The 15,579-nt window shown below is 37.2% G+C and overlaps 1 protein-coding gene across 22 annotated transcripts in view; it reads left to right on the forward strand.

Moving 5' to 3' along the window:
• UBR5 (ubiquitin protein ligase E3 component n-recognin 5) overlaps nt 1-15,579 on the forward strand; it is a 104,340-nt gene that overhangs the window by 19,947 nt on the left and 68,814 nt on the right. For all 22 annotated transcript variants that reach the window (XR_004987692.2, XR_004987693.2, XM_036436683.2 and 19 more), the window contains exons 2-5: nt 13,308-13,352; nt 13,704-13,785; nt 14,237-14,313; nt 15,058-15,177. Coding sequence is in view for 20 of the 22 variants with exons in the window: in XM_036436683.2 (XP_036292576.1) it covers nt 13,308-13,352; nt 13,704-13,785; nt 14,237-14,313; nt 15,058-15,177 (324 nt within the window). In the remaining 2 variants the exon portion in view is untranslated. The remainder of the gene's footprint in view (nt 1-13,307; nt 13,353-13,703; nt 13,786-14,236; nt 14,314-15,057; nt 15,178-15,579) is intronic.

The following is a 15,579-nucleotide window of genomic DNA, read 5'->3' on the forward strand; positions in this document are numbered from 1 at the left end:
TGAGTTACACCTGAAGGAAGGCTTTCTGGATCAAAGGTTAAGAATGGTAAGAATCCTGGTTCTCACAGATTTCAGAGAAGCTATTTGCTGCAGCTTTCAGACGCCCTCTGGATATACTCATGAACATGTTTTCAGTACCAGTAAAAGGCAAACAGGTGGTCAGACAGTTTGATTGTAAAGCTTACTTGATTAGTTTGGCTTCATGGTAATAAAGATGCCCAGTAAGGTTTTCTTATGTAGGGATGGGGAGCCTTTTTTTTAGCCAAGGGCCGTTTGGATATGTATAACATGGTTCTTGGGCCATAAAGAATTAACTTAAAAATTAGCCTGCTGTATTTGATCAGACATTTAGTTACCTCACCCCTAAAGCCTTGGGAGGCCAGAGCAAATGGTTTTGTGGGTCTCACGTAGCCCACAGGCCCCATGTTTCCCACCCCTGCTGTGGAAGGAAATGATACTGAGATTTATTGCTGTCTATTGAAAGTAGATGATTTTGAATCATAGTCTTTTATTTTTCCACTTAAAGGAATGAAAATACCTGTTGATACATACCGTATTTTTCGGACCATAAGACGCACTTTTTCCCCCCCCAGAAGTGGGGGGAAAAAGTCCCTGCGTCTTATGGTCCAAATATAGCCTACACATATACTTTTTTAAAAAAAGTTTTTTTACTTGCCCGGCTCTGTGTGGTCTCTGTGTGCTTGCCCGGCTCTAAAATGGTTCTAAATGCTGCTGTTTACTTTTCAGGGTTGATTACATGTGTTTATGACTGTGATGTTGGGTTTTAATGCACATAAAATATTTTAGGACACTATTTGTTTCAGAATCTTTTTTTCTTCATTTCCCTTCTCTAAAAACTGGTGCGTCTTATGGTCCGGAGCGTCTTATGGTCCGAAAAATACGGTAATTACATAATTTGAATTTAAAAAATGACCTGCTGAAGGTAGTTTGCATTTTTTTTTTTTTTTACATTATAATTTTAGGCAAAGTGGGGTTGTTTATGCTGTTAACCTTTTTGTTCTTTAAGTTGGTTAAGCAATAAGAAAGTTGGGAAATCATTTTTTTAAATATATTTTATTGATTTTTTTCTTTATTTTTTTTCTTTATTTTATTTTTTTTTACAGAGAGGAAAGGAGAAGGAGAGCTAGAAACATCAATGAGAGAGAAACATTGACCAGCTGCCTCCTGCACACCCCCTATCGGGAATATTCCTGCAACCAATGTACGTGCCCTTGACCGGAATCGAACCTGGGACCTTTCAGTCCACAGACCGACACTATTCACAGAGCCAAACCAGTTTCGGCAATGTAATTTTTATTTAGATAAAGGGAAAAGACAGGAAAGGCAGTTTGTCGCTCTTGAGCTTTAGTTTCTTGAGAGGCTTACTCTGGGCCAGGCATCCTCCAGGCTTCTGGGGCAGAGAGTAAAAGTAAGACATTGTCTGTCTCTGCCTCCGGAAGCAAGAGTCTCAAACCAGTGTCCTCTGGTTCCCTGAGATCTTACTCGAAGGAGTGACCTGAACTGTGTTCCATGTTCAACTTCAGTTTGGGAAACATAAGATTAAGCATAGTTAAACAGGTTTCTTTACTGTAGGATTTATCGTCCTTAATGGATATATATGAATTGTGATGAATTTCTAAGATGGGGCTCTCCTGAGCAACATTAATAAAACTTGAAATAGAAAGGGTGATTAATATTTCATTAATCTTATGATTATTTTAAGCCATCCTTGTGTGTACTTGTATATTAGAGAAGTGTTTTTTGCAAACCTAGTTGATCAGAATCACTTTGAGTGCTTAGAATTTAAAAAAAAAAATTGAATTGATAATATGCTTAAGTTTTAAAATTCAAAAAGTGTATGTTGGCACACAGGAAGAGTTTTCTCCTTGATTCGTTCCTTACCTGCCTACTTCCTTTCCGTATAGGTGACTAATGGTATTCTTTCCAGAGGTATTTCATGCATGTGCCATATTTTTTTTTAGCCAGAATATAAATTACTAAGCCTGGTATTTGGAGATTTTTGATTTATTGAGTTTGGATCTGGGAATATGTCTTTTAGAGATTGTGATGATCACACAGATGTAGACACTATTATTTTAGATGGTACATGTTACTTTTGTATGTTGCATATTATCCAATTCTTAAAACAACTCTGAAACAGATACGGTAATCACTGTTTTGGCCAGGAGGTGGAAACATGAGAATAGGAGATGTTAAATGCCTGTTCCATCTTTTAGTTTGGAGCTGGGATTTAAAGCCCTGAGGAGTGTGTGTGTGTGTGTGTGGGGCGGTGTTATCTGGGGAGAACCAGGTTGGCACTAATTCTGCCTTTTCATGGCTACAATCCTTATGATAGGCCAAATAACAAACACCCAAACAAATAAAAAGTTAATATGGGTATTTATGTCCAATTCTCCCTAATTTGCTACAAAATTAAATGTTAGATTATTTTATTGAATTAGTTGTCAGAATGTGTCCAGTGAGTAGACTTTCTCTGGTTTGCATTTTAAGTCACATAGCCAGATAGACTAGTTTTGTCCATTCCAGACACTTTAAAGGCAGGCTTCTTGCAGATTTTCATGTGTAATTTTGCTTTCTGATGATCCCTCCTCTCTTTTCTTTGCTTCCAGCTTCCTTAGCACATTTCCTTAATAACAACCCAGATTAAATCACACAGGAAAGAGAGGGAAGGGAGAGAGGAAACAGGCCTCCCCCCAAGTGGAGGAGACTGGGAGAGTCCATATCCCAGGACTGTGAAGTACTGTGCGATTTTCCTGTTGGTCTGGTACACCAATTATTTCTTTCTCGGGATAATTCTCAAAGAAAGCATTTCAAAATTTCCTCATAGCATTGCGGGACCATTTGAACTAGGGTATAGCCCCAGGTGGGTTATTTTGTAGGACAACATTCCTGTGATGTGTTTTAAAAAACCCAGTCTCAGTATATTGAGCATCTAAAATGACTTTGAAAATAACAGAAAAGTTGTAAATCCACCATTTTGAAGCAGTGTGTAAATGTCCATTCGTTTAGCTACCTGGGCATTGGCAGTTACTAAAGATTCACAGTGTGTCAGGTGCTGGGAATTAAGAAATTAGTGAAACACGGTCTTGCCTTCATAGAGCTTGCCTGGTGGTGACAGACAAATATTTCATCAAGCAAATGGTTACAGCATGAGAATGGATGAGATGTGCCCAGGTATAACTGGGACTCAGAAATGCCCAGTTTAACCTGGAGTGAAAGGTGAGTTAAGGTTTTCCACAGTTTTTTCCAGCCCAGCCTTGAGAGACTAGTCGCTAGATAAGTAGAATGCAGTGAGGGTATGTTACAGTATTCTAGGCTGAGGGAATAGACATGTTAAAAAAAGAAAAAAGGAGTATTTTGGATGTATACTTTAGGTAGGGAATTAATGAGAGTATAGTGATTGGAGTATAAAGTCCTCTGGAATAGGAGTTAAGATTAGAGAGGTAATAGGGCCAGGAAAGAAGGAATCTTTCACTTTTGTGAAACAAAAACCCATGCACAAGGAACAGAATTATAGTGAGTCTATAGAATTCCAAGAATTCCCAGACTTAGCTGTCATTCCCTGCATCCTTAAGTTCCTACCCGATCTCGGGATTCAGTTTGGGCCCTAGTTAGTTTGGCATCCAAGTTCAAGGCAGGCTTTGCAGATTTGAAACAGCAAAACTAACTCTCTCTCTCTCTCTCTGTCTCTCTCTCTCTCCCCCCCTCCCCCTCCTCTCCCCCCTTCTGTCTCTCTCTGTCTCTCTTCCAACGATGAAAAAAGACACACTCTCTCTTTTCCAAGAATGAAAAAGACACACATACACATACTTTTCCAAGGATGAAAAATCCAGTTGAGTAATAATGATAATGGCTGTCATTTTTTGAGCATTAAGTTATATCCACGTAACAGACCAAGAAACTTTCCCGTCTCTGGGATGTTAGAGTAAAGCTTGCTAGGGTTATAGAGCCAGTGAATGGGGGGATGGCATTGAACCCGGGTTTGTTTGCCTGACACTGCAGCTCATTCTTTTCCCACTCCACCATGCTGCTCTTCACAAGATTGCAGGTGTGGCTCCTGGGGCAGATGGAATGGAAGCTCAGGAATGTAAAATGACCATTTCAAAGACTGTAAAACTGCTATTTCATCTTTGATGTTGAAAGGGCATCAAGAAGGATCCCGGTAGCTCTAGTTTTAAAGAAGCTCGCCTGAATCTAATGGCATCAAGATCTTGGTCAGGAACAGAATCTTCTAATTGTCTTGTTTCTATGGAAAAATCAGATTTTCTTACAGGTATTTTATTTCAGTTTGCAGTTCTATCTTAAGGACTGAGTATTTTGCCAAATGGCAGAATTTATTCTATGAAGTACATCCGTTATCTCATGAGAGGTTTGATTTGTACGTAGAGTTAAAATTCGGTTTGTAATGATTGGAATACATTATCTGCTTTGGGCAGATAACTTTAATGAATGCTGTTGCAGATATTCAGAACGTGAATATGGCCTAAGAATGAAGAAAACCACGAAGTTTCTCTTGAAATTTTGGCTGGTGCTGTACTTTTTGTACAGGAATGCTAAAGAAGCCAGCACAGTTTGATTCTTGTATGTATTTACAGTCTCACATTAAGAAAATGAAATTAGATGAGACAGAAAGACTTATGAAATTCTCAGAAGAATTATCTTTTCCTATCAAATTTCTTCTTTTCCATTTGGCATGCATATTTCCCTTTTCCTGTTTTGTATGGAGCTGAAAATAACATGGTTAGTTTTGCTATAAAGGAAAATGACTCCTTTTGTGTTCAGCATTTAGTTTCTCTGAGATGTGTTTATCTTTCAAATGGCACAGTAGTTTGGAATTTTGTTACTTATGACACTATATAGGAATTTCTAACTGGAAACATGTTCCAGGTTAGAGGAAGAAATGATAGGTTTAATGTCAGTTTTTCTATGATAGTTTGCAGAGCATTTCTATAACATGAATTTTGTTAACTTAGTTTTATAGGAATCTTTTAACAGTTTCAATAAACAACTTTAGGGGGAAAGTAAAAAAAAATTACCATTTACAAAAATTTATATCATTTTATGAATTTATCACACTTACTTAGAAACTTCTTTTCTTTTTGGTCTTGAATGCGTCTTAAGGGTGAATGTCCTATATTATTTATTTCAAGAGAACACATTGTATAAACTGACATTTGTCATCTCCATAAGCATAAAGTGTGTAAAAACCTTACCTGTAATTATTGTTCAGCAAACTGATGGATGGATTTTTTCCTCTACAAAAGCCATCACTTACGTGATTTGAGATCTTTTAAGAATAAAGTCAGATGTTTGCAACTTGACATAGTTTTCTTTGGCTAGGCAAAAAGTGAGAAAACTGAGGTTGCTATTTTAGAAAATTTCAAGTCAAATTTAAAGAAATAAAATATGGTTAAGACTTATGGCTGAGCAAAGATATATTAGGGGTTAATGTGCAGGCTGAAATTTGCATTATAAAACTGTATTCAGATTACTCTTCACCAAGGAAGTACCTTTTCCTCAGAGTGTGAGGAGGAGGAATCCTGTATCTGTGGTCTCAAACCCAGTTGTCTGTCTCAGGTGCTAGGTAGGTAAGAACAGTCTAGTAACCACCAGGAGATAAAAGCTCAGTTGGATAGAGCATCATTCTGATATGCCAACATACAGTAGTGGATTCCATCCCCTGTCAAGAGCATAAATAGGTGGAACAACAAATTGATGTCTCTGCCTCTCTGTCTCTCCCTTTCTCTCTCTCCCCCCTTTCACTCTCTAAAAATCAGTATATGAAAATTTTAAAAAAAAGTACCCATTTGTAGGCTGGCAGTTTATGAATTTCCTTAAGTGTGTCTGTAGGGTCCCCACCTACTTTTAGTAATTGACTGCAGCTTTGCATATAAATCTTAAGTTCTTTTATATCCTTGCCCCTACTGCCTAGTCTTCAGCTTTTGAAAATCACTGCCAAGTAAATGCTAAGGAAGTTTAATACTAAGGGAGGCAGTATTGACATTTTTTGTATGCTTTTTGGTACTTCATTGTGCCCTTTAATATCTAAACAGATTCATGCATGGGTAAATAATTTATTCACAGTGCAAGATAGACCAGTGGATTTTAGTATCACAGTATGAAAAGTTCATTGATCAAGTTCCAGATTCTACGTGGCAACCAACTTTTACAAAACTATCCATTAGACAACTCAGGCTCACTGTGACTCAGTGGTTGAGCATGAACCAGGAGGTCACGGTTCGGTTCCAGGTCAGGGCACATGCCTGGGTTTTGGGCTTGGTCCCTAGTGGGGGGCATTCAGGAGGCAGCTAAGCAATGATTCTCTTTCATCATTGATGTTTTTATCTCTGTTTCTCCCCTTTCATCTCAAATCAATAAAAATATACTTTAAAAAACACAATAAAAATTATCAATTACTGGTGTAGTATCAAATAATACCTATTATTATAAAATATTTTAAAAGTACATAATTAATACATTATTTTGGTTGTCATTTGTGACTATTTTAGTAAAGCAAGAACAATTTCCCCACCAATATTAATTTAGTAATTGGTTACATTAATGCACTGGCATTTTAGAATTCACTACAGCACTTCTCCTAGTGTATTCTGTAGACCCAGGGGGCCCCCAAAGACCCTTTCATGGACTTTGAAATAAAAACTGTCCTATCTATTAAAAGTATAATATGCAAATTAACTGTTGCTCCATCACAAAGATGGCGGCACCTGGTGCTCTCAGCCCCACTGGAGTCCCCCAGACCCGGGAGGGAGGCAGATGGCTGCTGAGAGCAGGCAGCATGAGCAGCCTGGAGAATGCTTGCTTCCTTGCCGCAGTGATGAGGCAAGAGTTCCACGCCCAGCCCTGGATGGGCCTCTGGGCCGCGGAGAGCCTCTGGGCAGCGGGCGCGGAGTGACCAGGCCCACAGAGCTATTGGCACACGGATTCGTGCGCAGGGCTGCTAGTCTTCGTAATAATACTGAGGCTTGTCTTCTCACTGTTTTTGCCATTTGTGCTGTTGTTCAAAAGTGATGGTGGAGAAAAGACTAACTCGTAGCACAAATCAAGTTATTGGCACCCAGTTGTACTGGAAATTACTATATTCACTTTTTTTGTTGTATTTGCAGAGAGGAAAATGCCAGTTTCACTTGAGGCGTCCTTGTTGAAGCCATAAAAAATACTATTAATTTTATTAAATCTTAACCGTTGAGTATATGTCATTTAATAATCAGTGTAACATTGGTGTTAAGGAAATGTTTTTGCACTTTAAAAAAATATTTTATTTTATTTATTTATTTATTTTTTTTACAGAGAGGAAGGGAGAGGGATAGAGAGTTAGAAACATTGTTTAGCTGCCTCCTGCACACCACCTTTCCCCTCCTCTGGGGATGTGCCCACAGTCAAGGTACATGCCCTTGACCGGAATTAAACTGGGACCCTTCAGTCTGCAGACCGACACTCTATCCACTGAGCCAAACCGCTTAGGGCTGCAGTTGTTTTAGTTGCAAGTTGAACTAGCTATTTTCTTAATTTTTATTTGATAGATAATTATTCAATTGATAGTGACTTGAGCAAATGTGGTTTTGAAGAGCTGTATAAATCAGTAAACCAATATTTTCAAATGACCAGTGCATGCTAGCTGTTACAGACTCATGTATGGTCAAACAATTTTTTCAGTTTATTGATAGATAGATAGGTTTTAGATCCCACATTGCTCCCAGTCTTTAAGAAACTGTCAGTTGTTGAGTTTTGATATAATATGAAAGAAGAATATCTACAACAATCTGAAAAGGGTATTCAAATAGTCAATTCTTTTGTAACTACTTATCTATATAGCACTTCCTTTTCTTCATATACTTCAACCAAAGCGGTGTACTGTGTAGCATTGAATGCAGAAGCCGATCGAGAATCTGTGTTACATTAAGTCTGATAAATAATAAAGAGGCCTGCAAAAATGGAAACCAGTCCCCTATCACAAATATTTTTTGAAAAGTAGTTGTTTTTTGTAAGGTAACTTATGTCAAAATGTTATGAGTTTGTTATTTTTAGAATAAATATTCAACATTTTTCTTGGTTTTTACTTTAATCTTACAAATATCAGTGGAAGTAGCCCACACAAACAAAGGCTTTCTGGAGGGTCCTCAGTTTTTAAGAGTGAAAAGTGGTCCTGGGATAAAAAAAAATGTTTGAGAATCATTAAAGTACATTATGAGGGTTGGAAGCAGAGACTGCGGAGAACATGGGAAGAATATTTGGGGAGATGGAAATATGCATCCATAGATTGACTTACTTTTTTTTTTTTTTTCCTCCCAATTTGTTTTTTATTGATTTGAGAGAAAGAGGAAGGCGGGGGGAGGAGGGAGAGAGAAAAACATCAGTTGGTTGCCTCCTGCACATCCTTCACTGGGGACTGAGCTATATAATCCCGGTATGTGAGCGTGCGCCCTAACCTGGGATAATGCTCAACCTACTGAGCCACACTAGACAGGGCTTCATTTATTTTTAAAGAATTCCCTCCTATAGATGATACAGAGAAATATAATTATGTTCTTTACTTTTTGAAGCCTAAAATCTTTTGTTACTGAGTAACAATTTTAGTTCCTGTTTTGGCCACTGCAATAATTTTACTCCTTGCTTCATTGTTAAATTTGGGAGTTTTCTGTAGTCAGCTATGACATGAGAAAAACTAAGGGCAAAATAGGTAGTTTTTAATATAGCTAAACTTAATTTATATTCTAAGATTATAGTCTTCTTACATTTTTGGTATGAAAATGAGGTATGGTAATACTTTGCCTGTGTGTGTGTTGTCAAAATAGCTATATTACTTCTCTCATTATCACCCATCCCCACTCTCATTTACTGTTTCATGAAATCTCAAATTCAGATAGAAGCACTACAGAATGGCTTTCAAAAAATGTATCTGAAATGGACTGCTTTGAAGTAAAATTTCAGACATGCAATGAGAGAGTCTCTCATAGTCACAGATGAAGGGAATCATTCCAATATTCTGGTGCTTCTTTCTTGGGCTGAGGCCACTCTGATCTTCCCATACTCCTCTCTGCTATCCTCAGCCCCATGGCTCAAGGTAGCTCCTAATATTTAAGTCACAAACAGAAAGTGGCCGATTATGCCATACCATTAAGGCAATTGCTGGTAAACATGAAACATGGGTGTGTATCTTGTCTTATAATTACAGGTACATGGTAGCCATCATCTTGTAGAAGGTGGGGATGTCAGGAATATCTTTCTCTTCTGTGGGATTGAAGCCTTTTAGGGATCTCGATAAATCTGTTTTTTAAATTAGAAATTCAGCTAGAAAAATACATCTGGTTTAGAGGTGTGTGTGTCTGAACATGCAGGTGTGTTATGTGGCAGGGGAGGGGAAAGGCGGAGAATTATAAAATGGAAGAATCTAAGTGCTATTGCTGGTGAGAAGATGAGTTGTCTTTCAAATTGTAATGTTAAATTTTGGGGGAAGTGCGATTGAAGTTATAGGGGATTTCAAGGGCAGCACTGCAATGTTAGCTTCTGGCGAGCAGTTATACTTTGCTTTCCTATTTCTCTATTAGCATCAGTTTGCTGTTACCTTATCTTGGTGCTTAAAAAATAACAATATTGGAATATCGAATAAATCTTTGGTGTAGATGTACTAAGATTGCCAGAAGCTTATTGCTAACCTATCCACTGTGTGTCACAGCCACCTCACAAAGGCTTTCCTGTATGCCTGAATGAGAGTAAGTGGAGTTATGTGGTTATTTTGTAATGTTACACTTTTCTCTTAAAATTGTTTTCTGTCACAACCATATGCAAAGATTTATTTATTCTGAAATGGAATTTGCTGAGCTGTAGGATGCTTTTTCTTTTATTTTAAAAGTGGGGAAATCTTTTGTTAATGTTGCTGTGAGAGGAAATATAGTTAATAACTTTAAGCATCATAAGTTTTCGGGGAAGACACAAGGGCCTAATAATTATGTAGATAGAGTCAGGATTTAGTAAGTTTAAATGAATGTGATTTGATCACAGTGATTCTGTGATTTGCAGGTCTGCTGAGGAAATGCAAAAGGGAACTGAATGCACACTTACAGTTAACATCTTTTTTTGCTTGAAGGTTTCTGGGATTCATGTAAATTAATATGTAGGTGGCCAGTTTAGTCATTATAACTATCTTGAGATTTAGAAGGATGATGCATTTTACATAAACTTTTGGTATTGAATTTAAGAAAAGTAAAAAATAAATATTTGGGGAAACATTCTAAATAAGTGTCCATGTAAAATCAACTTGTACATGAAAGTTTCAGATGGGTAAGGTGAAATTGAACATGACAATTCATAAGTGCTATTTCCATAAAACCATTACTTACATAAACTTCGCTGAGACATTTGCTTTCATACATTCATCAGAATTTCAGGACCGAAAGGAACTAGAGGTGACTATTCATCTTTCCTCACAGGGGTGAGGACCTGAGCTGCTGGGTTTAGATGAGGCCTGCTATAGTAAATGGGTTAGGTGTAATCCCCAGACTGCTTCCTAGTGGGTATTTCAATACAGATGGGGGTACATTTCAGTTGTGCTTAGAAGTCCGCTATGATTTTTAAGATTAGAAAACTTAATTGATGGCAGTAACCATTTTCTCTGTCGCCTTAGTATCCTGAAATTTGCTGAGTTCTTGTGTTACTAAATATTTTCTAGCATTTTGATGTCTTCAAAGCTAATTTTAGTTTTATAAATATTATCTACCTGGAATGATATTTGGAACCATGAAAGGAGTGTTCATTCTTAATTTCAGTTGTTGTCCAGCTTTGAAGAAGCTTTGACAAGCCTCTCCTACCCTGTCCCCGCTCCCCCGGCCATACTGTATACTTGGTGAAAACTCTAGCGATGGTATTGAGCTGAGAAAAAAGATATGGAAATGAATGGGTTTAGTTGTAAGCCAGTCAGTACGTACCTTCTAAAAGTGTCACTACTATGGTTTTGGGGAAGTACAACCTTTCTCATATGCTGGCTCTGGTTGGGTGAGAAGTTTTGTAAGTTATTTGCAGTAAACGTGGACCTAGGTGAGTCAGCGCTCCTGCCTGTTCTGAGTCTTCTAACAGCTGCTGTTGCTCAGAGTGGGAGCCTTGTAGTTTGGAGCCTCCCAGTTTCCCTCCCTGATTTTTATCCAGCCTTCGCAGAGCTCAGGAGTTCCACAGGGCATTACTCTTAGGATGTTTTCTCTTGTCTTTGGAAGTGTGTCTCGTAAGTGAGGGAACCTTTGACATTCCAGGATCAATAACACAATTTTTGTTAATGAAAATAAGAAAGGAAAATGTGTTTTATTGGGGGCCATATCACACATGGTCAGATGCTATTCTTTGGGATTGAGAATAGTCACCAGTGAATATCTACCCTGTTTCCCTGAAAATAAGACAGTGTCTTATATTAAATTTTTCTCCCAAAGTTGCGCTAGGTCTTATTTTCAGGGGATGTATTACCTTTCCATGCGCTAGGTCTTATTTTTGGAGGATGTCTTATTTTCGGGGAAACACGGTACTTTTTGGAAAAGAAATTATGGCATCATTTGAATGTTACTCTTGCTTAGGTGTATGATTTGATATTGGCCAGATACTGTACACATTTTAGTGTTTGAAAGATGTTCCTCAGCATTGAACGGAGAGTACAACTACCAGGAGAAAGTAATGTTGAGGGATAACTGGCTGCCCCTAGAATCTCTTACTAAAATAATTAGATGAATTGCCTATATATTATATGATTTGTGGTAGCTTTTTAATCCTAAACTGGCTGTAAGGTTTGATTTATTTAATTTTTTAAAGAGTATTTTTATTTGATATCAGAGAGGAAGGGAGGGGAAGAGAGATAGAAACATCAATGATGACAGAGAAGCATTGATTAGCTGCCTCCTGCATGCCCCCTACTAGTGCCCCCTGCATGTGCCATGCCTGGAATAGAATCCAGGACCCTTGGGTCCACAGACCTGCACTTTTATCCGGCAAGGGCTGTTTTCATCTGTTAGTACAAGTGATTGAAATTTGATTTCATGTATTGTCACTTTTTAGAGAGCAAAGTTTATGGAATACCATATTGATTAACTGTCCTAATTTTTTTCCCTTTTTAAAATTGTCAGTTTATTTTTTAGATAATTATTTCTGAGACAAAGTTTGGGAAGACCAGGCAGTTGTTATTTTTTAACTTCATGGAATCAAACTCTTAAAATCTCTGCATTTGTTTTCATCTTTATAAAATTACTTCTGTAGATTGTTAAGTATTTAAATTGGTATTACAGTATATTCAGATCTGTTTGAGAAGCAGCAATATAATAGATAATATGAATTAATATTTTTTAATGCAGCACTGAGATTTTTCTAAGAATATTTAATACTCTTAAAAATGGGAGGTGGTGTCTTTGTTTTATAGATATGAACATTGAGGTTTTAATTTGTACCATTTTTGTATCATAAAGCCCTTTTAGATGAAATTGAGTCTGACAATTAATAACTACTTAAGGCATAATGATGTGCCCTTAGGCTTATGGGCTTTTTCTGTCTCATTACATTAAATTCGTAATAGATTTGTGCTTCCCATGTTTTTTTATTTCATGATATACATGTACATTATTCAAGACTTTCTTGGCATATATAGCACAGTATTTAAAAATTGGCTTTCCATTGGATGCTAATTCAAAGACCAGCTCTACTGAGACATATTGTTTTATAAACTATAGAAGCCTCAGCTTCCTAAATGTGTAAAATGGAATTAACATTATTATTATTATTATTATTATTATTATTATTATTGAAATTGCAAATGGGATGGTAAGAGAAGTGGATTGAAGGATTGTGATTTTTTTTTGGGGGGGATAAAATATAATATAAAAATACTAGAGGTTTGGTGCACAAATTTGTGCACTGGTGGGTTCCGGCTGCCTGCCCAAATAGGGGCCCATCGGGATGGGCTGGTGGGGGATAGGGGCCATGGGCGGTTGGCCATCCCACCCCACCCCTGATTGGGGAGTTGGGGACTGATCGGGCACCAGGCCAGCCAGGGGAGGGGAGCTGATCAGGGCCTGGATTAGGCTGGTTAGCTGCTTCTGTGCGCCTCATAGCCACAGGTCAATTCTGATTGTTCTGGTTATTTCACCGTTCTGGTCACTATTTCCTGATATAGCAAGCATTATGTGTACTACTGTTAAAAATCACCAAAATAATGGTATAAGTACCTATCGGAATAGAATTGTTTTGTTTACAAAGGATCTGTACATGTGCTTTATTCGTGTTTTGTTTTGTTTTTAAAGGTTACGGGAAGTTTCAGAGAAACTGAACAAGTATAATTTAAACAGGTAAGAGCTGTAAAATATTAAAAATTTCCTGAAAATAATGTTTCTTTATTAGGAAAATCAACTCATATTTAGGAAGCATCTATTTGGAATATTTTCATCTAATTCAACTTTTTGTGAGTTGGGTTCATTTGAATTACAGTTTCTGTTCATGCTGGCTTTTAAAAAAATCTGGCATACCAAGGAATTGGAATTATAATGACTATGAGGATACAACTGTTAATTCTTTAGTTATTGCTTTAAAATCTGTAAATATTAGTTTTGAAAACAGTTTTTGCCAGTCTTTTTTTCTTTGCTTACTTGTATTTACCATTTACAAAATAATTTTACGTATGTACTTTTTTTTATTCACAGCCATCCGCCTTTGAATGTATTGGAACAGGCTACTATTAAACAGTGTGTGGTGGGACCAAATCATGCTGCCTTTCTTCTTGAGGTAAATTGTTTATTCTAAGAGAGAAATGAAAATAAACAGTTAAAATACTGCTGTGCATCATTAGGTTTCTTTTTAACCAGGGAAAATGTCAGTTTCTTGCAAGAGTTATTTCAGAGATCACCCAGTTCCATTTCCCTATTGTGTAAAATCTCTGGCCCAGATAAAGCTTAAATGATTTACTAGAGCTTGAAACTAATTAGTAACATAATAGAGAAGTTCCTGATATCCAGTCATTTCAGTACCCTGATTCTGTTAGATTGAGATATTTCTTGATGATGTATGTAAAACACGATTCCTCAACTCAGGTGTTAGCACTTTCCGGAAGTGAGTTTATTTATTGTTTTCTGAATTGACAGTGGTAGGTACATGATCAGTCTGTTTGTTGAATAAATTCAAATTTTAACTCACATTTTTTTACTTTGGCAATTTCTTCTATTTTCTTCGCTTTTAGGATGGTAGAGTTTGCAGGATTGGTTTTTCAGTACAGCCAGACAGACTGGAATTGGGGAAACCTGATAATAATGACGGGTATGTCCTTTCTATATTTCTAAAGATATGTCCTTTCTATTTAATATTTAGCTCTTATAAGGTATTATTTTAAACCTGTGTTTTGATTTTAGCAGCCCTCTGTTTTAAAAAAAGCATTGCAGAAAATGAGACACTTAAAATAGAGTGAAATGGTTACTTTGTAGTTTGATTTTAATTTTTATGCACTGCAGTGATTTGTAGCTAAAAGTACTAGCATTAAAATAACAGCAGAGAAGATGATCAAGAATAATGACATGTATTTGGTAGGTTCCAAGTCAAATTTGCTCTTTGATCTAAATAACTTGTTAGATCATATTTTCTTTTTTTCCTTTTTCCTTTGTAATATTTTCAAATCAAATAACCCAACTTAAAAATGACAGGGTCTTTTAAATTTTGGTCTTTAAAAGTAACAGCATACAGAAAAGGTTGCTGGACAATATACGATGAATTTCAATTGACTGCTTCTAAGGAAAGCATGATTACTTTAAGAAATCAAAAGAATAATTCATCTGTAGTTAAACTTTGAAAATGTTTCAACCAGTAAAGAACCCCAGATTGTTATGGGGCTGTAAATTGTTGGATTTGCTCTTTGATGTGAAGTATGTTTTTAGTAGGATTAATCAGAATACATAGGCTGGTATTTTACTATAGGAAGTCCCAGGGTAATGAGGCCTGGAAATCCAGGCTTGTTCCCAGACAGTTTGGGACTGTTCTGTGATAGTTCTATCTCTTGTTTTTTCCCAGGTCAAAGTTGAACAGCAACTCGGGGGCAGGAAGAACCTCAAGGCCCGGCAGGACAAGCGACTCCCCATGGTTTCTCTCAGGTTCCGAGACTCTGGGCAGGCTGGCGGGCAACACCCTGGGGTACGTTGTGGCTGGATGCTGGCATCCATTGGTCTGGGCCAGTGCTCTGAGTGCTTTCACTGTGCGTGTCTCGTCTTCAGTATCATTCAGTGATGGGATGAGGCAGCTCTCCTGAACTCTACACAGGAGCTCATTGTAGCTCATGATGAGCCACCATAATAAAAATAACTCACACAGGCTAGTTACAGTTAACCCAGGTTCTTGACATTTTAAAAATGTGAAGTGTTCACGTGTTTATAATGCCATTTATTATGTCAGTTTTATTAAACATTTCAGTGGTACCATCTTTGGTTTTGTGACTCATTCTTGGGTTAAAAAACTTAAGATTTTTTTCCTTTCTGGTATCCAAATCTTAGTTTTTTCTGAATTAATTTAGTGAAGTTTGAAATTCATGTAACTAAA

The sequence above is a fragment of the Pipistrellus kuhlii genome, unplaced genomic scaffold (genome assembly GCF_014108245.1).
Source record: "Pipistrellus kuhlii isolate mPipKuh1 unplaced genomic scaffold, mPipKuh1.p scaffold_m20_p_14, whole genome shotgun sequence".
NCBI lineage: Eukaryota > Metazoa > Chordata > Mammalia > Chiroptera > Vespertilionidae > Pipistrellus > Pipistrellus kuhlii.